The 23,373-nt window shown below is 51.2% G+C and overlaps 1 protein-coding gene across 2 annotated transcripts in view; it reads right to left on the reverse strand.

The window, feature by feature from the left end:
- Nucleotides 1-4,998: 4,998 nt before the first annotated feature.
- CDH26 (cadherin 26) overlaps nt 4,999-23,373 on the reverse strand; it is a 42,545-nt gene continuing 24,170 nt past the window's right edge. Inside the window, exons 10-18 of one of the 2 annotated variants that reach the window (XM_041732277.1) lie at nt 21,328-21,470; nt 19,804-20,043; nt 18,245-18,472; nt 17,503-17,630; nt 14,411-14,479; nt 12,701-12,796; nt 10,182-10,235; nt 7,680-7,754; nt 4,999-5,713 (exon numbers count right to left, since the gene is read on the reverse strand). In XM_041732277.1, the coding sequence (XP_041588211.1) occupies nt 5,531-5,713; nt 7,680-7,754; nt 10,182-10,235; nt 12,701-12,796; nt 14,411-14,479; nt 17,503-17,630; nt 18,245-18,472; nt 19,804-20,043; nt 21,328-21,470 (1,216 nt within the window). In that variant the 3' untranslated portion in view covers nt 4,999-5,530. The remainder of the gene's footprint in view (nt 5,714-7,679; nt 7,755-10,181; nt 10,236-12,700; nt 12,797-14,410; nt 14,480-17,502; nt 17,631-18,244; nt 18,473-19,803; nt 20,044-21,327; nt 21,471-23,373) is intronic. The other variant, XM_041732278.1, reaches the window with a different exon arrangement.

Genomic DNA, 23,373 nt, shown 5'->3' on the forward strand with positions numbered 1-23,373 from the left:
CTCGTTCAGGGAGGGGCTGGGAAGCTGTGCTTTTGCTAAAACACAGGGACTTTATTGCTTAGGAGGAAGGAAAGGGACAGGGTGGGGTGGCTGGTATTCTGGGCCGCCGTCCACCTTTTAGCCACCCGCGCACCCGTGCTCGCCCTTCCGACAACACACTGCAGAGGCCCAGCCAATTCCCGGGTCTGGCTCCAAATCCGGGGTGTTGGGGTAAAGGCGCAGGCCTCCCCGCCGGCTGGTTCGACAGCCTGCAAACGAACCGGCTCCTGGTTCCCAATCCACCCAACATGAGTAAGAACCAGATGCCTGCAACCGAACCCCCCTTTGGACTGAGGAACACGGTCATCACCGGTCCACCCACCTGAGCAAACCCGGGCAGAAGGAGGAGCAAAGGCCCTTCTGCGGACCCCCACCGGGGTCCTTCTTACCCTTGCCTCTGCCGCCACCACCCCCCACCCCCGACGTGGGTGTCAGGGGGCAGCCCCTGCCTGGGGCCTGCCCCGTTGTCACAGTTTGCTTCTGGGGCTTCAGGTCGGTGGTTCCCAGGGTTGCTCTGGGGTCGGACAACCGCGGACTCTTCCAGACGGGGCTGTGGTTTCTTCGGCGAAGCATTATTCACACACGTGTAGACTTCTGAGCTCTGTTTCCATTCAGCCCCGCGTGTCAAGGCAGTGTCCACGCCCGAGGGTCCTGCCTTCGCTCGTCGGCCTCCACGCCGGGCCTACCCGCCCCCATGTTCCGGCACAGCGTCCTGCCCGCCTGGGGCCGCCGCAGCAAAGGGCTCCTGCAGGAGGCCTCACAAACCCGCAGGACTGGGCCGCTAGTTTTATTTTCCGCTAAGTGTGTGCTTGGCCGGAAAGCATCCCAGTTACTGATGTCACCTGAGAGACACAGCCGTTGCTTTCTCAACCCTGCAAGGCTCCGAGTTCCCGAGCTCCCAGGCAACCTGGATTGCCGGGGCCACATCCACGGCGCGCAAATGCTGACAGCGGCGGAAGCGGCTGCCACACCGCCACGTTACGGCCTCCCCTGTCACTACCCCCCTCAATCCTAGGTCGGAACACGGCTGCTCTTCCAAACAGTCGGGGCCGGCTGTCACGGAGTGCTTCCCGTCCCCGTCACCACCGTCACAGGACTCCAGCCCACATGATCCGGGTCCCTGCCACCTGACCGCAGCCCCTAAGCCAGCGCCACATGTTTCAGTTCTGCCCCTTGCAGCTCGCGGCTCTTGCTCCTTCATTTGGTACCAGCGAAGATTAGATCTGCCCATGAGTGACGGAGTCAGAAAAGCCAGAGGAGACCAGTGGCTGAAACAAGACATTTGATTCTCCTTTCTTTTGCCCCGGACGGGACAAGGTGGTCCATCGATGGGTCCAGCAGGGCTCACGGCAGCAGAGACCCCACGCGTCCCCTGTGCTGTTGATGTACCACGGATCGGCTCTACCGGCTCAGCGTCCAGGATGGCTGCCTCGGCGCCAGCCATCATATCCCCATCTCGCCACAAGAGGAAGAGGGGAAGAGATAGACCCATCTCCACTCACCAAGGACACTTCCCCCAACTTGCCTTCTGTTGGCCAGAACATAGTCCCTTGGGCAGCCCTGGCTCAAGGGAGGGTGGAGAGGTCACTCTCATTCCGGATGGCAGAAAATTCAAGATTCTTTTGTTGAAGAAGTCAGAGTAACAGATATTGGGGCAATTAGCAGTCTCTGCTAATGTGTCAGATTTCAGGGCCAGCGTCTCTCCTTCTCCCCGGCTTCAGAATCATGTATCCTCGTCCTCCGGCCTCTGACATGCACATTTCCGAGGACACAACGACCAGACAAGGTGTGTCGTCTTCCGCCCACGCACCTTCCTTGAGGAGGGGGCTGTTGCTACACCTGCTTGCCGGGGACGTAAAGTGAGGGTTCTCAGGCTAGGGCATCCCTTGGGCAAGGTTTAACTGAGAGAGCTTCTGTGTTCAGTAAATCATAAAAGTGAGCAAAACAAACACCTCCAATGAAAACCCCATAAAATCAATGAGATTGTTAATGCAAATGGGGGACCAAAATTGATGAAATGCAAAATAAGTATTTAACTTCCCAGACGGCAGCTATCTTTGGACTGCTAAGTAATTCAGAGGCTAATGTTCTTAATAAAATCACATTTTCCCTGAAAATATTTACTGTTTCTGTTTTATTGCTTTCTTCATTGCCATTAATAAGACTTGATTTAGTTCACGAATATATGTGAATTCCACTGTAGGCAACATTTTCACCAAAACCTCTTGAAGCTGACATTTCTAATGGAAACTTTTTTTTTTAAGATTTTATTTATTTATTCATGAGACACAGAGAGAGAGAGAGAGAGAGAGAGAGAGGCAGAGACACAAGCAGAGGGAAAAGCAGGCTCAATGCAGAGAGCCTGACGGAAAACTTTTTTTTTAAAGATGTTATTTATTTATTTATTTATTTATTTATTTATTTATTTATTTATTTGATAGAGAGACAGATGTATCGAGGGAGCATGAGCAGGGAGGAGAGGGAGAAGCAGGCTCCCCACTGAGCAGGGAGCCTGATGCGGGACTCGGTCCCAGGACCCCGAGATCACGACCTGAGCCAAAGGCTGACACTTCACCGATGGAGCCACGCAGGCGTCCCTCTAATGGAAAAAATTGTAAAGAATTGTACATAGACTTGAGAACGGACTTGTGGGGAGAGCATCGATGAATATTCTCTGTAGGTGTTGTTGGGGAAAGTAATGATATATAATATAGACCAACATCCTAGAGGGAAAGGCCGTATGCCAGGTGTGTTCATAGCCATGCCAACGGGGCCATTTTCTCTCCTGGACATCATACCCCCAAAGCCTGAGATGAAAGGAAAATGGTCAAGATCTGGGGGAAAAGAAAAAATATATATATACATATATATATAAAAAATATATATATAAATATATATATAAAATATATATATACATATATAAATATATAACATATATATACATGTATAAATATATATATACATATATATAAAAATATATATATATAAATATATATATATACATGTATATATATGCTTCAAAATACACCAAGGGAATAGCAAAATTAAAATTAATAAATGTCTAATTAAGTATCTACAAAATATGATACTTCGTTCTCCTTGTTAATCGTTAAATTCAGCATTCATGAATTTTTCATCAGTATTTTATTACTTTTGAAAACAATTAGTTGCAGAGCATCTCATAACGCAAGAATTCACAAATATGCACAACCGCCAAGATTTCATGACCAGTAGTAAACGAAACAAGCTGCCCGTAGCCAAAAGCAAACTTGTTTAAAACCTTTCAAAATGTATGTGGCAACGTGTTTGTTTTTAACCCAGGGTCTGGATACAGCTCCGTATATTTGATGTGATATGGAGTGAAGAAAAGAAGAAAAGAAGAAGGAGAGGGAGGAGGAGGAGGAGGAGGAGGAGGAGGAGGAGGAGGAGAGGCCGCCTTCAACAAGGAGTTGGCATGCTTTTTTCTGTAGGAGCCAGGAAGTAATTCTGTTTGGCTCTGTGGGCCGTGCGGCTCTGCTGTGACAGCACGAAAGCGCCCGTCGATGACACGGAGACGGTGGCAGGGCATAGCCGTGTGCCAATAAAGCTTTATTCGCAAGAGCAGATGGAGGGCCGTGGTTCCCTGACCGTTGCCTCAGATCCAGGAAGGCCTAATGACCACCCACCCACCCCTGTCAACAATTCGGTCTCAACACCTATAGTTTCCTAAAAAAATTACTTTTATTCCAAATTACCCAGAAAATGACCTGGACTGTCTGAATCATTGCAGGCGCGGGGCCGCTGGGGTACACAGGTCGGGCCGACGTCCCGCCGCTTTGGGGATGGTCTCTCTTCCTTGTCCAGTACCCAGTGAGGTGACCACGCACGAACACTTGATGCTTCTCTAAATACCTGTGCAGCAAGGGGAAGCCGTGATCCTGAGTCTGCTTAACCCACCTGACGTCACAGTCGCCGCCCCGACGCCGCACTCGTGTTTCTCCCGATTCGGCAGGGGCGCGGCGAGAGGGCGCTCCCCGAGGATCACATCCATCTATTATACAAATATTTTTTTAGGACGTGGCCGTAGACGTTTAGATATCCACTGTGCTTACTAAAGCGTCCTGATGGCATTTACAATTTTGCTTAGCTGTTTCCTAAGTGACTCAGACAAGCAAATTCTCTTATTTTTATTGGTTTTTATTACTATTACCGTCGTTCTCACTATATCACTGTTGTGTGCTGCTGCTTGTGCGGTGCTCCTCCCGCTGCTTTCTTCTGTATCGGTTAAGATTAGATTTGCCCACGGGTAGCGGAAAATCCCAAAGAGCAGTGGCTTCGACAACACATATTAAAACTTGCTGCACGTGAGTGGGTTCACTGGGTTAAGCCTCTGCCTTAGGCTCAGGTCCTGGTGTGGGGTCCTGGGATCGAGTCCCACGTGGGGCCCCTGCCCTGCGGGGAGCCTGCTTCTCCCTCTACCTGCCGCTCCCCCTCTTTTTTCTCCCTGTCTTCCTCTCTCTCTAAAATAAAATAAATAAAATAATAAAATAAAATAAATAAAATAATAAAATAAATAAAATAAAATAAAATAAAATAAATAAAAAATAAAATAAAATAAAATAAAATAAAATAAAATAAAATAAAATAAAATAAAACCCTCTCTCATTTTGAGTCCAGAATAAGGTGGTCCAGGGATCAGACCCGTGCGGCTTCAGGGTGTCAGGAACCCACACCCCTTTTGTCCTGTGCCATGCATCTTTCACTCAGACAAGAAGACAATTTATACTGTGTATGTCCTGCTATTTGAATTTTTAAAAAGAATTTTAAAAGAACTCAATCTCCCCGCCCCCAATGCACACACACTTAAACCAGCAGTAAGGGGATAATAATGCAAGCGACCTTGTGCCCATTCCTTTTTTCGGGTGCGTACTGCTTTTAAAGGGTTACACGTAATCCTTTGTCTTATGATAACATATTTATTCAAAAAGTAAAAAGGTACCAACATTTATTTCTTGACAACCACTAAAAATACCGATCACAAATATTACAAAAGGCATTTCCCTGTTTATCTTCTTACTTACACTGAAGCAGAATCATAATTACAGAAAGGCAAATATTCACAAAAAAAATCCATTTTCATTTTTCCGCAGTATTACCGGTTGTTACCAAATTGCTGGGGAATCTATAAATTTCCATTTCATTTCCCCTCAGAGTGGGGCTGCTAATAGAAAGAATTACACAATTAAATGAGGATTTCTCTAAAAACTCTGACAAATCACATTTATTAAAAAATAAAAATAAAAATAAAAATAAAAATAAGCATGACCTGTCGTTTTGCTTTGGTTCCAAGACATCTGCTCTGAAAATACCAGAGCGTTTAGTCCAGGCTCGTGGTTACCCCCGCGTGAGGGCAAGGAGTGATGTAAGGAGGAGGAGGAGGGTCGAGAAGAAGAAGGTCCTTGAGCAGTGATCGCCCTCCGTGCATTAGTCCACTTCTCCAAAATGTGCTTTTTCAGGAAGGAACACCTGACTTTGGGTGTATTTCTTCCAGCAGCGCCGTCTCCGAAGCCCAGGGGTCAGGCTCTGAGCCGCCAAGAGAACTGAGGCTTTCTGCTCCCTCACCCTCGCCCTCCTCTGCGTAGATGTGAGGTGGGTCACCGCGGTCCCCTGCGAGCACGTCCACACCACAGAGCTTCTGCAGGAGAGGAGGGCAAGAGAAGGTCAGTGCCAGGTCCGACTCCTCCAGGCTCCGCTGGAGGGACCCCTGGGTGCAGTGCTAGTGGCAGGTTGTCCCCTGTCCCCGGCCATCCCAGAGGTCTCCCGGACTTGGAAGTGGGGAGAGCGCCCCCCTGGGGGGCCGTGGGGGTCCCAGGGTATGCGCCCCAGCTCCCTACCACCTGCGCCCCCCTCCCTGGGCTCGACCCCGCATCCACGCCCTGGCGCCTCCCCTCCTGCCACTCACACCTGCCGCCACTTCCCCTGCAGTCGCCTCCACTAGGCGGACTCAGCCACCCTTGGGGGCCAAGCCCTGTCTTGCCAAGACTTTCCTAGCTTTGGCCTGAGAGACTCAGGAAACGTGTGTAGGGTGGACGCACCAGCTTAAAGGGCTTTCACCTGCTTCCCTTCAAACTCGCCAGGAGGGTGCCCTCTGACCCCGTGCCTCGCACCAGCCCAGGTGCGGCCGGTTTGGGCCAGAACCTTCTAGGAAGCGAAGGGCCCAGAGCACCAGGAGGCAGGAGGAGGGCAAATGCCCGAAGGAGGACAAGGAGGGGCCCCGAGGCCACCCATCCGTGTCCCCGAGCTCCCAGCCAGTGGTCTCCCGCTTCCTCGGTCTCCGCGTGCCCGCCGGTGTGTAGCGGCGCCCACAGGAGGGCCCCCACCTGCCTCTGCTCCCCCGGAAACGGTGGTGGCGGTGTGGCCGTCCCTGCAGGGATTGGGCCATGGGGAGCAGGGAAGCCTTGCCAGCTCACACGCGTGTGCACACACGCGCACACACGTGCTCCGGCCGCGGCCGTCCGAGCCCCCGCACATCCCTCCCCGCGGCCCGATGGGTAATTAACGACGGGCCTGGTGTGCGTGAGCGACACACAACCTGCCGTGGAGTCTGTGCCGTGTACACGCAGCTTCAAAAGTCCCGAGGCTGACGACAGAGCAGCGGCTGCCGCACCCTGAGTCAGCGACCGTCAGGCCCCGTAAGACCACGAACTCATCATACGCCCCTGCTACGCTAGACGGCTCGCGGGAAAGACGCGGGCCTTGCACCTGCGTTTCCCCTCTGATAGCACCGAGCCCGGAGCTGCGGGCTTGCACCCAGCAAACCTTCCCGCCTGGTGGCCAGGAGGACGGACCTCGGCCAGAGGGCGGGGACCCCCGTCCCTGTCCACACAGTCCACTTGGGTCAGCCGTGTGTGGACCCGGCTGCTGGGGACCATCACCATGTGCCGTGTCCTTGCGGCTACTTGATCCGACCGCGCCCAGCACCACCCCTGGTGTGCACTGGGGGGTCCCAGGGCCCCTTTACATGAGGCTCGGGGCCGGGCGGCGTGCCTTCTCCACGTTGGTCCAGAGATCGGGTGGTCCCTCAAGGAGAAGGGGTCCACCCTGGGCCCACCGTGCCCAGCCTCAGATCTGCGTCCTTGTAGCTTGACCCCCTTGGGCAACGGCCCTGAGCACACGTTTCCTGCTCCCTCATCCGCGGATCAGGGACAAGGGCCTATTCTCACGGGGGCTGCACCAGCTCAGGATGGGCACCTCCTCTGCATCTTCCTGGTGAAGCGACTGGCAGCAGCCACGACTCTGCAGGACACGTGGCCCCTTCCAGAAGGAGCCCGGACTGCCTGGCTTTGCTTTGCTACTTGCACAAAGTGTCCGTGGCTTTGTCTGTCCTGCAGGGCTGGGAGGGACCGAGCCCCCCCGTGGCCTGGACGCCTCACGGAGGCATGGAGCCCCGTGCTGGGGACTGACGGGGACCAGAGGGCACAGGTGGGGAGGCCCCGGCTCCTCCGGCCATGAGCCCACAGCCCCACCGGGCATGGTTTCTAAGGGCCAGGGGACAGGCCACCAGGAGCATCACCGGGCTTCACGGAACAGGGTCCCGGGGCCTCAGAGGCAGGAGCAGAGCCCACAGCTGGCACACGCGGGCCCAGGGCAGCCCAGCCCACCTGACTCAGGGTCTCCACCATCGTCCCCGCCCTCGCGTCCAGGCATCGTCTGGGCACCACGGTGTCCGGGGAAGCCTGCAAGGCAAACAAGTGGAATCCTCACACCCCTGAGGAGCCCCCTTCCGCCCCCCCCGCCCCAGTGACGTCTGCAGCAGCTTGGAGGGCCCCCCCCCAGGTGGGGGGCCGCCCCAGGGAGGAGGCCGGCCAAGGACACTGTGCACATGTGTCCTGTGTGTGTGTCGGGAGGCCGGGGAGGCCCGGCGGGTGTCAACGCCAGGCCTTTCAGTGCCGTGGCTTCTGGGGGTGAAGGGAGCCGGGAGGAAGCAGCCAGCAGGCCTTAGGACGCTGCACGAGCTCCACCGGCAAGGGGCTGCTCCCCGGGCGCCTCCTCCCGCTGCTCCCTGCTGGGCGAGCCCTTCGCCCCTTCACTCAGCCAGTGTGTGCGCATCCGGGGCTGCGGGGACGGGCGAGGCTCGGGGCACACGGTGAGGAAGCACCCGCGGCATCCGGGGGGGGGCGGCCCGGAAGCCCACGGATCGCACACGGAGTCGTGGAAGTCAGGCCGGCACCGGGGCCGGGCCAGCCAGGCTCCGCGGGCACAAATGCAAGGTGGCCTCCAGGCTCGCGCAGGTACAGGGCCAGCACGCCGGGCGGGGGGGGGGGGGGGGGGGGGGGGGCGCGACCAGCGTGACGCGCGAGGGGTGGAAGGGCGACCCCGCCTAGCCGGGGTCACGGAGGCCTCTCAGGAGGAGGAGGAACAGGAGAAGGCAACGCAAGGGCTTTCCAGGTGGCAGGGCCAGCAGACGCCCGCGGCCTGGCAGGGGCGCAGCGTGACCAGAGCCCGGAGTCAGAGGCCAGCAGAGGCCGGAGCAGCCCACAGGACCCTGGTCCACAAGGCTGCAGACTTCATCCCAAGGTCACCAGGAAGCCTTTGGGAAGATTCAAATGGGACAGCACCACAATACGATTTGTGTTTTAAAACATGAAAGTGAAAAATAAATAAAACACAGAAGTGACTTCTGATCATCCCTGGGTACGGGGCACTTGTTGCACCCCAGAGGACGTGTGAAAATGATGAAGTCTGGGGCCATTTTATGCATAAATACATAACTTCACAGGCCCATATTTAGTATGAACTTACATGTTCATATATGATACACACACACATCTGTGTGCACATCTGTGTGGCCGCCGCATGACGCCAAGTGACCTGCACTAAACAATAGCAAGTAAGTGTGGCCTCCACCTGCCGCGCTGAGGACCTGCTGCTGCCTGGCCCCCAGCGCAGGGAGCTATGCTTGCAGACGCTATACTCGGTTTGGCTCCTGCGGCCTCTCAGAGGGAGCTCCTGGGGGTGCACGTCCTTCCTGCCACCTAGGCCCTTCCCAGATGCTCCCTGGTCACACGCTGGTCCTCCTCAGAAGGAGGACGTCCTTCTCTGGGGAGGCTCAGGGCCATTGCACCTGGAGCCAGCTGCAGGCCCCCAGCGGAGACAACATGTACCCCCATACCCACCCCCAACTACCAGCACAGCTTCCCCACCTCTTTGCACGGAGGCACTAGCTTCAGACCATGTCCCCAGGGCCCCTGCGTCCTCAGAGACTCTCCAGTAGGAGTGCTTGAATTTCATTTTAACTATTTGCAAACTATTTTAACATATTTAATGTTATTTTTATGATATAACAGAAAATAGTTGACATCTTGTGGAGTCCCCCTGAAACATGTTAACAAAAGCAAAAACTTCATAATTTGCTTTTATGAAGCTTGAAGGAAGCTTTTCATCTCCTGTTTGCTTAATCAAAGGAAATCTTAATACTATGAATTGAGCTACATAAAAACATAATATTTGAAACTGCTCGTTGGTATAAATCCAAGTTTTCTTTCTATTTTAACAACCAATTTATATCAATGTGTGGCAATGAATTAGGTGCTAAGATAATGTGATTTTGCCAACTTCATCCACAACATCCACCTTCTATATTTTTTTTTTGTGTCCAGCAGATGCACTGTTTCTCCTGATTTCTTTGGTGTGTGTTATAAACATCACTGGACGTTTATTCACTCAAAATGAATGCTGATAAGAAGCTACTCTTATCTGCCTTACTTGTAACGGCATTCTTCCCAGGATCTCCTTTGAGCAGAAGAATGTGGCTGCTGAAAAGGTTTAGGAACAAAATGGACCAGAGGCCCCCTTAGCTCAAAACTTCCATAAGCCTGTGAAGGAGACAGAAGGACATTTAGGCCTTGGCCAAGTTCTTAGCGACTGAGCAGCAAAAGGAATTTGCCAGCGAGTAAAAACTGAAGGCTTCCAAGTCTAGGTGTGTTCTCTAATTCCTTCTAATTCATTTTTCCACATTCGTGCCTCCTTTTAGTTTATTTGGATGTTGGGCATATTTTTTTTCAAATTTCTAATTTTCAGGACTTTCCCTGGAGGTTAGCCCAGGAGCAGCCCGGGCTAGGTAAGATAACCCTTTCCACAGTAATAGCTTCATCTGTACTTACAAGAGTAGAATATTTGCTTTTTACTCCTCTTGGCTCAAAAAGCATGCCACAACCCTTGAATTTAAAAGGGTGAAATAATATAAATAAGTAAAACAAAAGTAACAAAGATGGAATGTTACTGGTTTCGTATAAATTACCCAAGGATGCATATATGTGACTAGAAAATCTTGCAATCATATTGCTTTCAAGTTTTTTAAAGATTTATTTATTTATTTATTTATTATTTATTTATTTATTTATTTATTTATTTATTTATGAGAGACACAGAGAGAGAGAGAGATGTAGAGACACAGGCAGAGGGATAAGCAGGCTCCATGCAGGGAGCCCGAGAGGGACTCAATCCCGGATGCCGGGATCATGACCTGAGCCAAAGGCAGCCACCCAACCACTGAGCCACCCAGACGTCCCTTGCTTCCGAATTTTATGCTAAAGGTATAATAATTCTAATGATAGCAGCATAACTATTCATAGCACAAATCCATGGGCGAGCTTTATGGCTGCTTTGTGGGGAAGGAGTATGAAAATAGGAGATTTTGAAGTCTCACCTCTGATCCTTGAAAGCCCAGTAAGGCCCACTTTGTGCCGTGGGCATGGCCTCAACATTTTTGAATGAGGTAACTTCCTCCCTAGGACCCAGAACCGGCTATATAATTTGCAGGTCCCAGGGCAAAATTAAAAATCTAGGAGCACTTGTCCAAATATTAAGACTTTCAAGATGGTGACCAGAGAGCTTTAAACCAAGCACAGGGCCCTTCTGAGCACAGGGCCCCATGTGACTGACCGACCAGTCCGTCCTTGCCCATGAAGCCAGCCCTGCCAAGGCCAGAGGGACACATTTGTGAATGCACGAGCCTTTTCAAGGGTGGGTTCATTGCATCATCTTTGTGCAAAAAAAGAATAGCACATTTTTATCTTCACTCAAACGCAGCCTGAGGAAAGGTAATGAAATTATACAGATCTTGAATTCTTTTTTAGAAGCTTTCCATCACAAAAATTGTGGCTTTTTGAACCTTGAATATCTCTTTTAGTAATTGCCAAAAAAGCACATTTTTTTTTGTTGAAATAATACCTACTTACAGTAGAGAAGTCCAAATAAGGTCTCTATTTGAGACCTGTATTAAAAATGTTATGCCAGGGATCCCTGGGTGGCGCAGCGGTTTGGCGCCTGCCTTTGGCCCAGGGTGCGATCCTGGAGACCCGGGATCGAATCCCACATCAGGCTCCCGGTGCATGAAGCCTGCTTCTCCCTCCGCCTGCGTCTCTGCCTCTCTCTCTCTCTCTCTCTGTGACTATCATAAATAAATAAAAAAATTAAAAAAAAAATTTAAAAAAAAAATGTTATGCCAAAGTCAGATTTCTTGTTTTGATGAAGTGTTATGGTCATGTTATCCTTGGGGGGGAGCTGTGTGAAGAGTACACAGGAACTCCCTGACCTATTTTTGCAACTTATGAGCCAAATTATTTCAGCAAAATCATGTAATTTTATTTTTTTTTTGAGATTTTATTTTACTTTTTAAAGTAAGATCCAGGGACGCCTGGGGGGGCACTAGTGGCTGAGTGTCCGCCTTCAGCTCAGGGTGTGATCCCAGGGTCCTGGAATCGAGTCCCACATCGGGGTCCCCACAGGGAGCCTGCTTCTCCCTCTGCCTCTGTCACTGCCTCTTTCTGTGTCTCAAAAAAATAGTCTTAAAAAAGTCTTAAAAAAATAGTCAGGGATCCCTGGGTGGCGCAGCGGTTTGGCGCCTGCCTTTGGCCCAGGGCGCGATCCTGGAGACCCGGGATCGAATCCCACATCGGGCTCCCGGTGCATGGAGCCTGCTTCTTCCTCCACCTGTGTCTCTGCCTCTCTCTCTCTCTGTGACTATCATAAATAAAAAAAAAAAAAAAAAAAATTAAAAAAAAAAAAAATAGTCAGATCCATGCCCATCATGACCCTGAGATCCAGAGTCACATGCTCTACCAACTGAGCCAGGCAGGCACCCTGCTCCTCCAGGAGAAAAATCATTTTAAAAAGCAAAGCAATAGTTCTAGAATTTGTACACAGAGTGTATGAAGACGTGATACGGGAGGATGTCAGGGCTCAGTTGGCAGGAGGCCTGAAATCTGGTTGGGGCCAAAGCCAATCTTGTAATCCTGTAACCTTACGGATTATCTCGGGCACCCTTAGACGGACATGAGGAAAGGTGTTTATTTGTGGGTGTTCTAAAAAGAGCACTGGGTGTTATTCTGTATGTTGGCAAATTGAACACCAATAAAAAATAAATGTATTATAAATAAAATAAAATAAAATAAAATAAAATAAAATAAAATAAAATAAAATAAAATAAAATAAAATAAAATAAAATAAAATAAAAAGCATCATATTTGATCAGGACTGTCAGATATTGACTCTTAACCAACAGTAACCTTAGCTAAATGGGAAGGTTTTCATTGACTGTGTTCGTTCTCCGAGTACCGCAGAATCTTCTAGAAGACCCACCTCTCAAGGGAACCAACTGTCAATCACTAGGGGGGCTTACCGCAGGCAGGGAACTTCCGTAATGCACTGGAGTCCTCATGATAAAGTATTCTTGGTCCAGCGCCCTCTCCGCCGGTGGTAGCGTGTCACACGGATTCTAGGGGGAAATGCTGATTTACTCGGAAGATAATGCGTGTGTGTCCTTCCACGCCCTTCCCCTGCCCTGCACCCGCATACACACAGAAGCTGGCCTTATGACGAGGACAGGGGGAACGGGAGCGGAAGAGGGAAGGTGGAGAGATGCGAGAGAAGACTCTGGAAAGGCCGCACGTGGCCGGCCGAGACTCCGGGTGGGGACCCCAACATTCTACCCGTAACATCGAGTACGTGCGCACAGAAGACCTCGCCAGTGACGCAGACAAATGAAACTGCCTAGATTTAGGGATGAGGCTGTCGGCAATTTCTGCTTTGGGTCTCTATGATTTTATTAGGTCCTTCAATAACGAGACAAAACTTCAAAGAGAATAAAGTAGGCAATGGATCTTAGCAATGGTTAAAGACAGTCCATGCTTTGCAGCAGATTTTAAAATACCAGGTTGCCCAATAAATCATGTGATGACTTAACTTAGGGAAGGTGTGTGAATGGCAGGAGCCCAGTGAACCAGTCACCGTCGGTGCAGTGACTTTCTGCGGGCCGCCGTGAAGGGAACCCGCAGACACATGGAGGAATAGGAGCCAGGGACCCCTCAGCCTCCTCCCCTATAGATGGATAAACATGATCACCCTCCCCCAGGGGTTCAGGTGAAGTGTCCGTGGGTTTGTGCTTGCCAGGTGCACCCCCCGGGGCACGGGCAGGGAATCGGAGCTGGGTTTGTGCTTATGGGGAGCCATGCGTCTGGCCTCTGGAAGCTAACAGACCGGTCAGGGAGGAGGTGCCCACCGCCGGCCCAGCCCACACGGCATCGGTGTGCAGGACAGGAAAGAGCAGCCCCCCTGGGAGCATGGATGGGTGGACGGAATGCCCGCTGGACCCATCCCCGCTCAACCCCAGCCAGGCACCTGCTCCATAATTTATGGCAGCCCTGAATTAACTCGCTTTTTCCCAAGTGGGATCACCTACCATGTAGAGAAGGGAGGTTTAACCAGTTTGGAAACATGAGCTTAAATGATGTTGAATTGCACGGTGAGAAAATCATTGCCCTTCCGACTCCTCATCCCACTCCTGATGGTGTGGGGCGGGGGGTGTCTCCGTCTGGGGCCAGCATGGCTCTCCTAGCCCTGCCTTCCTCAGACACCCTGTGCCTTTGGAAGGGGGTGTTCTCTACCCAGAATGAGTACAGGCTCCATTTCTATTATGTCTATTCTCCACTTCTCTGCTCCTCATACCAGTAAAACTGCTTTTTGTTTGTTTGTTCGTTTGTTTGTTTGAAATATAGAATGTCCTGTTTAAATAAAGGTACTTTATTTGGACAGAGTCCATCTAGAGAAAGAAATATGGTCCAAAGTACACAAGCGTAAGTGGCATGTGCATGCGGCAAAAGGTCTCGAAGGTGGCGCTGGCCAGGCTGGAATCTGGGCACGGGGCCCTGATGCTGCTGACTTGCTAGGGTGCATGGAGTCACGGGGCTTAGCAGGTGAGTCTGGGCGCAGGGAGGTGAGGAGCGGGCTGGCACAAGGACCTTGGGGGTGTGGGTGGGTGTTCCCTGCCACAGGGGCCCGCCACAAAGCCACGTCTCTGTCTAAACCCAAGCAGCAGAGAGGCCGCGCTTACCTGAGCACCCAGCTGGGCACCAGCCTCGGCTGCGTTGAGCAACAGGACTGACACCTGATCCGGCCTTCCCTGTGGGACACACAGAAAGAAGTATGACGGGCTTGAAATTACAGACGGCAGACATGAAAGCAGAGAGCAAGGAATGACATCCCCGCCATGTATCGACGCCAACCCCAAAACCTCCAGGCCCCAGAAAATACACCCATCCCGTAAATCCAGAGGACTCCTTTGGAATTCCTGGCCGGGAAGTGGAATTTCTCGTTGTTCTGTGTCTCGTGGAAGTGATGGTAAAAAAAGAAAGTCTCCTGTTTCAACGGGGTCTCAGAACCTAAGGCCCTGCTCTTCCAGGGCTGGGGCGATGCTCTCCAGTCCCCGGGGTTGGGAGGTGCTGTGTGCACGGTCTCGTTCATTTCTCAGTCAACACCTGTCCACCGAGGGCCCAAATGTTGCTGGGGCTGGATTTCTCTTCCCGGGCGCAGGGGCATCTATGCAATCTTGCAGATCATCTTGATCAGGGGATGTCGGGTGCCCGAACACGACAGGGTGGTGGAATCAGCAGTGGCGTCTTGGATGAAGCGAGTCCTCCCAAGACCACGGAGCGTCCCTGGATGTGCGGATGTGCGTGGAAGTGTCACGTCAGATGGACGGCCGAGGAGGAGTGTGTAAGCCTTGAAATGGCCTCACTTGCCAATAGTTCCAAAGACGAAATTAGCAATTACTGTTAATAATAGTAATATCGGGGACGCCTGAGTGGCTCAGTGGTTGAGTGTCTGTCTTCAGCTCAGGGCATGATCCTGGAGACCCAGGATCGAGTCCCACATCAGGCTCCCTGCATGGAGGCTGCGTCTCCCTCTACCTGTATCCTCTCTCTCTCTCTCTCTTTCTCTCTCTCTCTTTCTATATCTCTGTGTGTGTCTCTCATGAATAAATAAATAAAATCTTTAAAAAAAAACAGTAATATCAGCAGCCACTTGCACTGCGTGTGGGCCAATGCCCTGGCCTGGCCTATGCTAAAGACTTCACACGTTATTTGATTAAATTGTCCAGTAAACCTGAGAGGGAACATGGCTAACGTCTCTTTATATATGAAAGCCAAGGATTAAGTAGCTTCTGTGTCTGACGAGCCACAGTTCTGGAATCCAAACCCAGATTTGCTGGATCCCGGGCCTCAGAGGCCTAAAGACATGAGGGTAGAAGTGGGGACATGTCCTGAGCTGTGACTAGAAGACATGGGGAAAACATCTTGGGCCAAGAAGGGGACAGAGGCCCCTTGTCCTGGATGGGCCTCTCTCCTCTGTCTCGCAGCCGGCCCTGGACTGGTGCCATCCTGCCACCAGATGCCCCCAGCCTGCCTGCCCCAGCTCCGCCGTGACCAAGCTTCCCCCCCACACACTCTGCTTCTCTAGCTGCTTCCTCCTCAAGAGACAACCACAGAGCCACTGGCCGACATGAATGCCACCGGATACCATCCGCACCTCTTCCACCGTGGCTATGCCCACAGACAGTGCCTGGGGAGGCAACGTCCCCACTGGTGTCCTCCAAGCCCGGCTGCCTCAGCCCCGACCCCGCCGGGAGCCTGAGCTCAGCCCCCGGGTGCATTTTCCTGGGTGACTGAGCAGCCAAGCAGAGTGGAGCCGCCCAAGGCCAGGGATCAGTCTGCCCCACGGAGCACTGCTGTTGGTCAGGATGGTTTCCTGCTCAGAATCACATGAACTAATCAAAACAGCACAGTGGGGGGATTTTTCTGGGGGGTTCAGCTCTCTGGAGAGTTAGGTCTGTATCTCCTGCCTTCTGGGTCCCACAACAGGAAGGGCCCAAAGAGCTCTGCATGGGCACAAGGGCACCCACACCCGTACCATTGCCCGGGGCTGTCCCTTCCTCCTCCCATCATGCCAGAAGGAAAAGAAATATGAGAAGAACCCAAGGGGTCTTCGTCGACCCTGCTTGTCCCACACAATCACTTTTTAGCATAGCTCCCTATTTACTCCAGCATGAGGCCAAAGTTGCTTGGATTGTCTTTTCTCAAAAGCATCTCACTTGGTGCAACATGTCTCATCCTTCTGGAGAAAATCGTGGGTGGAGATCTAAGCCAACGGGGGGGGGGGGGAGCGACCCAGACCCCCTTGTGCAGGACAGATAGTGCTCCCTTTGGACAGATTTCTGTGGCTTTCTGTTTCTAGATCCAGCACCCTTAGTTCCAGGTGAAGAGCTCCCAGGGCCTTCATCTCGTTGCCGGGCTAACCCCAGCCCCGGCTGCCGGGAGGACACACGGCAAGGTCGGCGTTGGCTGCAGCAGGTTTGAAAATCCATCAGTTGCCAGTTGCCTGCTGATCACCTGGTGCCTGAGGGGGCGGGGGGAGATGCTTCACGGGCACGTGGGCTCTGATCCACAGCCCATCGGTAAGGCTGATTTTTATCGTCCCTGGCTCACAGGTGAGGATGCGGAGTTGAATGACATGCTCAGTGAGGTGGAGCTGGGGAGACGCAGAGCCCGGGTCTTGGCCCTGCCAGGCCAGTGAGCTCTGTGCCCAGCCCCAGCCGGGCAAGGCTAGAGGGACAGGTTGTGCCTCACCACTACCCCAGGTGTTTCAATAGCAAGCCTGACACGCTTTCCATCGAGGGGGAGCCCACCTGGTGAACACCACCCCCCTCTAAGCGAGGCTTCCCCACCCCAGCACTGCAGGGTGCTTTGGCCCAGCCCCTCCTTTGTGGTGGGGCCATCCTGTGCACGGTAGGTGGTCAGCAGCTACCCTGGCCTCTCTGCACCCACTGGAAGCCAAAAGCATGTCTCCCTCCCCAACCAAGTTGTGACCATCAAAATTGTCTCCAGGCATTGCCAAATGTCCCCCGGGGCAGGGGGTGGAAGGCAAAACTGCCCCTAGTTGAGAATTCCTGACCTAAAACAATAATTCGATGTAGTTGAGCTAGAACAGTGTTTACAGGATAATCTTTTCCCCATTTGCTACTCAAATGTGAGTGAATGTAAAGAAATGGTGGGGGGGCGAGGGGGGGCCGGGCTCCATGAATGGAAAAATATGCCCGTGGGTGACGGACTTCACTGTTAGGAAACACGAAGCATTAGTCTCCACTACCTGGGTTGAAATGGCTTTGCTCTCGTCGTTATATGGGATCAGGGTCTGCTGGCCTTCCTCACACACGACAGGGCGTCTGGGCTTGGCTTCAGACACAAAATAGCATCGCAGCAGGAACAGCAGAGTGGCTACAAGGAGACAGAGCAGGGGATTGAGTTGGACAGCCCGTCTTCATCAGAGTCTCAACAGGATCCTGTTCTGATAACTGGTAACTCAGCCATGAATGGACATGGTCCCACTGTGTCTCGGCCGTCTCTGTAGCTGTAGAATCAGCACGGCTCGGGCACACGTAGGTGCTAGATAACTTTTGGTTATGTCGATTAATACCCTGCGACCAATAATATTATATGGTTTAATTGAAAATCTAGCCTTCTTATTTGTGTCTTCCAAGCCCAGGAGCCTAGATACCTGCCCACAGCTGCTCCTAGCGCTCCTGCGAACCACAGCACTCATCTATGGGGTCGTTGCTATAAACTGCTGCCTACTGAAGAGGAGAAGCTGCTTTCACCCAACAGGCAGCATGTCTGACCAGGTTGGGAATGTGTGATCTGAGCCTGGGGTCATCCTCAAGGCATCCCACTGATTCCTGCTATCTTCTGCTCCCCGCCACAGAGGACTCTACACCGCTGGCTGGCGGCCTGGGAGGGGAGCCGCATCGCCAGGACAGCCCTGCAGGCTACACCGCTGGCTGACGGCCTGGGAGGGGAGCCGCATCGCCAGGACAGCCCTGCAGGCTACCGACCTGCCAGGATCATGAACGCTGCACAGGGCGGGACCAGGGCCCCCACGAGGAGCCCAGGTCCTGCGACCGCGACCAATGGCTCGGCACACGTGACTCCACCGAGACAGGCACAGATCCTCACGTGGACAATCTGCTTCTGGGAAAGGCCCTGTTTGTCTCCGATGAAAAGTGGCACTGAGTAATTACCCGGAGGGAGGCTTCTCGACATTAAAAGTTCAACTGACCGACCTGCAAAGGAAACAGGCGTGGCGTGATTGTCTTGCTCATTTGCTCATCGACTCAACAGATGTTTACTAAGTCCCTCCCATGTGCCACGGCTCTGTACAAAAGTTAGCCAACTCTGAAGGCAGAGGAGACAGTCTCCAAAGCCACCCTCACGTCTGCCTGACACCAGCTGCAGGTCCAGGTTTTCAAGACCATGTTCAAGGTTGAAAATCCTCTAGAAGGACCCACAGAACTCACTGAAGGGTGTATACTCATTGTTATGGTTCGTCAAGCAAGAGGGTATGGATTTAAATCAGCCAAGGGAAGACACACAGGGCGGAGTCCAGAGAAGCACCCAGTGCAGGGCTCCCAGGCCTCCCATGGAGTCAGGACAGTATCTCTTCCCGCATCAGTAGGTGACGATATGCTTGGAGTGCTGACAGGCAGGGAAGCTCCCCTGGGCCTTGCCCCCAGGATCCTTCTCAAGACTCGGTCATGTTGACCTGGTTGGCCACCCAATGGCTGACCTTGGTCCCCAGCACTGCCAGAGATCAACAGAGGCCCACATGACCCAAAGTCTGCACCCTAAATCAAGTTCCTATCTGATTGGCATGAGACCTAAGGTAAACAAAGACACTCCTTTCAGGAAAGACATCCCAAGGGCCTAGAGATCACTTCCCAGAAGCCAAGGGCAAAGGCCAAAAAGCTCTTCGGGGAGCAAAGTTCAACGGTTTACTACACACTCTGGGTCTGGAAACTGTAAACATGAGGTCGCAGTTTCATCTAAAAAAAAACATGCTACATTCTACAGATGCAGATAGAAGCTCAGTGGAGAATGTTGGCAGGGGATGCAGTGGCTTCTCCCGGTAAGAGCACCCCCATCTTCCTTCAGGAGAGCCCACAGCTCCTGGGCAATCAGCTCATGCAGACCAGGAGATGCAACACCCAGACCCCAACAAGGCCCTTCATGGGCCCAGAACCAGCCAATCAGCGCATCTGCCCTCCCAACTCCCACTTGCAATATTCAGTGGGGCCCCTGACCCAGGCTGCACCGTGATACAAACCTTCTTGCCAGGTGCTAGGTTGAGTCCTGGGGACCCCAGCAGCCACCCTGCCACCCCGGAGGAGAGCACCCCTGAAAATGAAGGAGCCCAGGGAAGGGCAGAGGCACAGTATGCACATCCTCCAGGGAGGCCCCTTGAGCCGCTAGACCCAGCTCTGCTAGGACACAGGCTTTGCTGGCATCTTTCTCAGTTACGAAAGCCAGTAAAATCCTTTTTTTTTTTTTTTTTTTTGGCCTGGGTCAGAGTCAGGTTATTTTCCATCCTTTGTCCCAGGCCAAGACAAATACTCACCCTGGTTTTTCCCCAATTTCCACGCGTCTCCATCACTTCCCCACGAATTGTCCAATTCAAATGTAAAGGGGTCTGCGTAGGGCTCCAGGTCACTGTCCTCTGCCCGGAGGAGGAGGCTCTGGTTTGCTGCAGACTCACAGAGCTCCAGGAATCGAGAATGGGGATGCAGAGCGGGGGCGTTGTCATTGACGTCCGACAGGAAAAGCATCAGGGTCCCTGTCCCTGTCTTTGGGGGGAGGCCTGGAAGTGGGGGTGTTCCGGGAAGGGTTGCTTGTTAAGTAAAGAGCCTGCTCGATGCATGCAAACCCCTGGAGAATGAGCATTCCTCTAGGTGCTTGCTCTGTTTTCCTGCTTTTCTGAAAATTCAGAATATCGGGACACCTGGGTGGCTCAGCGGTTACACGTCTGCCTTCGGCTCAGGGCATGATCCCAGGGTCCTGGGATCAAGTCCCATGTCAGGCTCCCCACAGGGAGCCTGCTTCTCCTTCTGCCTGTGTCTCGGCCTCTCTCTCTGTGTGCCTCTCATGAATAAATAAAATCTTTTTTTTTTAAGAGGAAAAAGAAAATTCAGAATATCTGGGAAAGGTAGGTTAACAAAACCCTTGCCACCTCAATCATCTGTAGAACAGGGGAGAATATGGAACCGTTCATTTTTCCCGGCATGAATCATGTCAGGTGTAAATAAGGGAGTGGGACAGGAGTGACACGGGTATGACATGGTGATAGAAACGCCCTGCCTCTTGGCTGTGTCCACATCATTACTCTGGTTGTCACCTTGCATCACAGTCTCGCAAAGGGGACCCTGGCAGTGGGTCCTGTGGACCTCACTACGTTGTTTCTTCAGGTGCCCGGAAGATGGACCCCCCATCCTTGCTCTCTCCCCACTTAGGACTGATTAGGAACACAGGTGTAACATCTTCCTAACCGACCTCCTGCTAGTTCATCACACCGATGGGACATACACCTACATTTCCCTTAAAACCTGGGCTTCGACTCACAGATTTCCTTGAACGCAATTCTTAAAGTTATTTGAGAGTTGTTATTTATTCCACTTTGTGTTTTGGCAGGTTTCAAAGTCCAACCTCAGGAGATCACAGAGAAAAGCGCCGTAACGTGCTCAGAGCACTGCCTGCCCTGGTTTATGACAAGTTTGTCCTGCGCGGTCACATTTACCCGAGCTGATAAGCCATTCCAAGTTCAGGGAAACCGTGCGAAATATTTATCACACACCACCAGCTTTGAGGAAGAGCTAAAGAGTTGCTTTATGGACAGACATTGGGTCTGATGGCAGCTTCCCCAGAGGCCTAATCGTCTCTTCTGAGTGAGTCCCACCCTCCTCCCATGTCCCTGGTCTGCCATTTCAAAAATTTTTGTGAAAAAATAGTTGCCAGTTAGGATGCATAGTGCAAAAAAGGTCGATTTTATATGTTTTTCCCAGTTGCACTGAAAGAGTCTCACTGGTATGATTTTACCCCAGGAAGCAAAGAAACACACTTCCCGCCCCAGTTTTGGGTGAACACTTACCGTCGTCAACAGCATGTGCGATGATCGTGTAAAAGCTGTCATTTACATAAGGGGATTCTCGGTCAATTTGCTGCCTGGTGGTAACTGTCCCCGAGAGTTCATCTACGGTGACCCAATTTGCCGGATCATAAGCCAGTTTATATCTTGTAGGAGGAAACACATGCAATTTTTAGAATTAAGAAGTCACATCAAAAGGCAAATCAAAATATGTCATAAGCAGACACAGGTCCTATCACAAGTAATATGGAAAACCAGACGTGGAATCACACAGAATTTGGTTTTTTGTGACTGGCGTATTTCACTTAGCATAATGTCTGCAGGTTGATCCATGTTGCAGCATATTGAAGAACGTCCTTGCTTTTTTAAGGCCGAATAACATTCTGCTGCACGTATACACCACATTTTGCTTCTCAGCTCCTCCTTTAATGGACACTTGGGTTGCTTTGGCATTTTAGCTATCATGAATAATGCAGCTTTGAACGAGGGCGTATAAATATCTCTCTGAGATCCTGCTTTCAATTCTTTGGGTATCTACCCAGCAGGGGAAAACTATGGATCATATGGTGTTCCACTTCGAATTTTCTTTGAGGAACCACCATACTGTTTTGCACACCAGCTGCACCAACTTATATTCCCACCAAACATGCACAAAGTTTCCCATTTCTCCCTTGCCAACACTTGTTTTCTGGTTTTTTGATAGTTGCCATCCTAATGGGTGGGAGGTGTAGTTTTGATCTGCATTTCCCTGATGATTAGTGATGTTGCGGATCCTTCGTGTGCCGATTGGCCATTTGTATGACTTTTCTGGAGAAATGTCTCTTCAAGTCCTGTATCCGCTTTTAGATCAGATTGTTTGTGTTTTTCTGATCTTGAATCTTAGGGGTTCTCTATATATTCTGGAATTAATTCCTAATCAGATATAGGACTTACAAATATTTTCTCCCATCCTGTGGGTCACCTTTGTACTCTGTGAATAATAGTGTGTTCTCATGCACAAAATGTTTTGATTTTCATGAGGTCCAATTTGGCTATTTTTTCCTTTGTTATCCGTGTCTTTGGTGTCACATCTAAGAGCTCATTGCCAACTCCAGCGTCACGATGCTTTTGTCCTATGCTTTCTTCTGAGATTTGTTGTCTTTCTCCTGTTCTTACGTTTAGGTCCTGACCCATTTTGAGTTAATTTTGGGGTATGGTGTCAGCTGACCTGTCTGCACATTTGGATCTTCAAGTGAGTCTCTGGTAGAGGGTGTCCGATTAGACTGTGTGTTTTATTCTTTCTGCCAGTCTGCCTTTTGCTTGAAGAGTTTAATCCATTTACATGTGAAGTAATTCTGACAGTAAGTCTTTCCTCACCTTTCTCATTGCTTGTTAGGTTTTCTGTCTCCTTATTGGCATTTCCATTTTGTTTGCACACCATTTCGGGGCTTCCTCCACAACCTTCTTTAGGCCTTTGAACATTGTGAAGACCATTTTTTGAAAGCCTTCTTCCAACGATCTGCCATCAGGTATTTCTCAGGGACAATTTCTGTTGATCTATTGTTTTCTCTTTGAATGGGCCTTGCTTTCTTATTTCCTTGTGCACCTTGTGAATTTTTTTTCTGGAACACGAAGCATTTCGATCTAACTGCATGGGAACTCTGGAGAGGAAATTCTCTCCCTTCTCAGGGCTTTCTATTTCTCCTTATTGTTTTTGTTTATTTTTGCTCTTTGTGAAATGTCCTAGTCTTTAACATCTGGCTCTCGAAATAGAAAAAAGCCAACAACAAAGTTGGGGAAATGAAGGCACCTGCCCATCCAATTACCTGAAGCCACTTTAGCTGGTAGGGGAAGGGGTCTGCAGCCCCAGGGGAGCAGGGCCAAAGCTGATGTCTGCCTTCCTATTTGTCTGCACCCCTGGGAGTGAAAGCAGCAATCAGTGAGCAGAGCACAGATCTCTGATATTTGGGGGACGGAGGGTTTTTTTTTCTTTTTTTGTTTTTTTTTTCTGCTTCTGTATGTTTAGCCATTCCAGGAACAGGTATAGAGCTGCCCACCACTGCTAGGGGT

Source organism: Vulpes lagopus, chromosome 18 (assembly GCF_018345385.1).
Source record: "Vulpes lagopus strain Blue_001 chromosome 18, ASM1834538v1, whole genome shotgun sequence".
NCBI classification, from domain to species: domain Eukaryota; kingdom Metazoa; phylum Chordata; class Mammalia; order Carnivora; family Canidae; genus Vulpes; species Vulpes lagopus.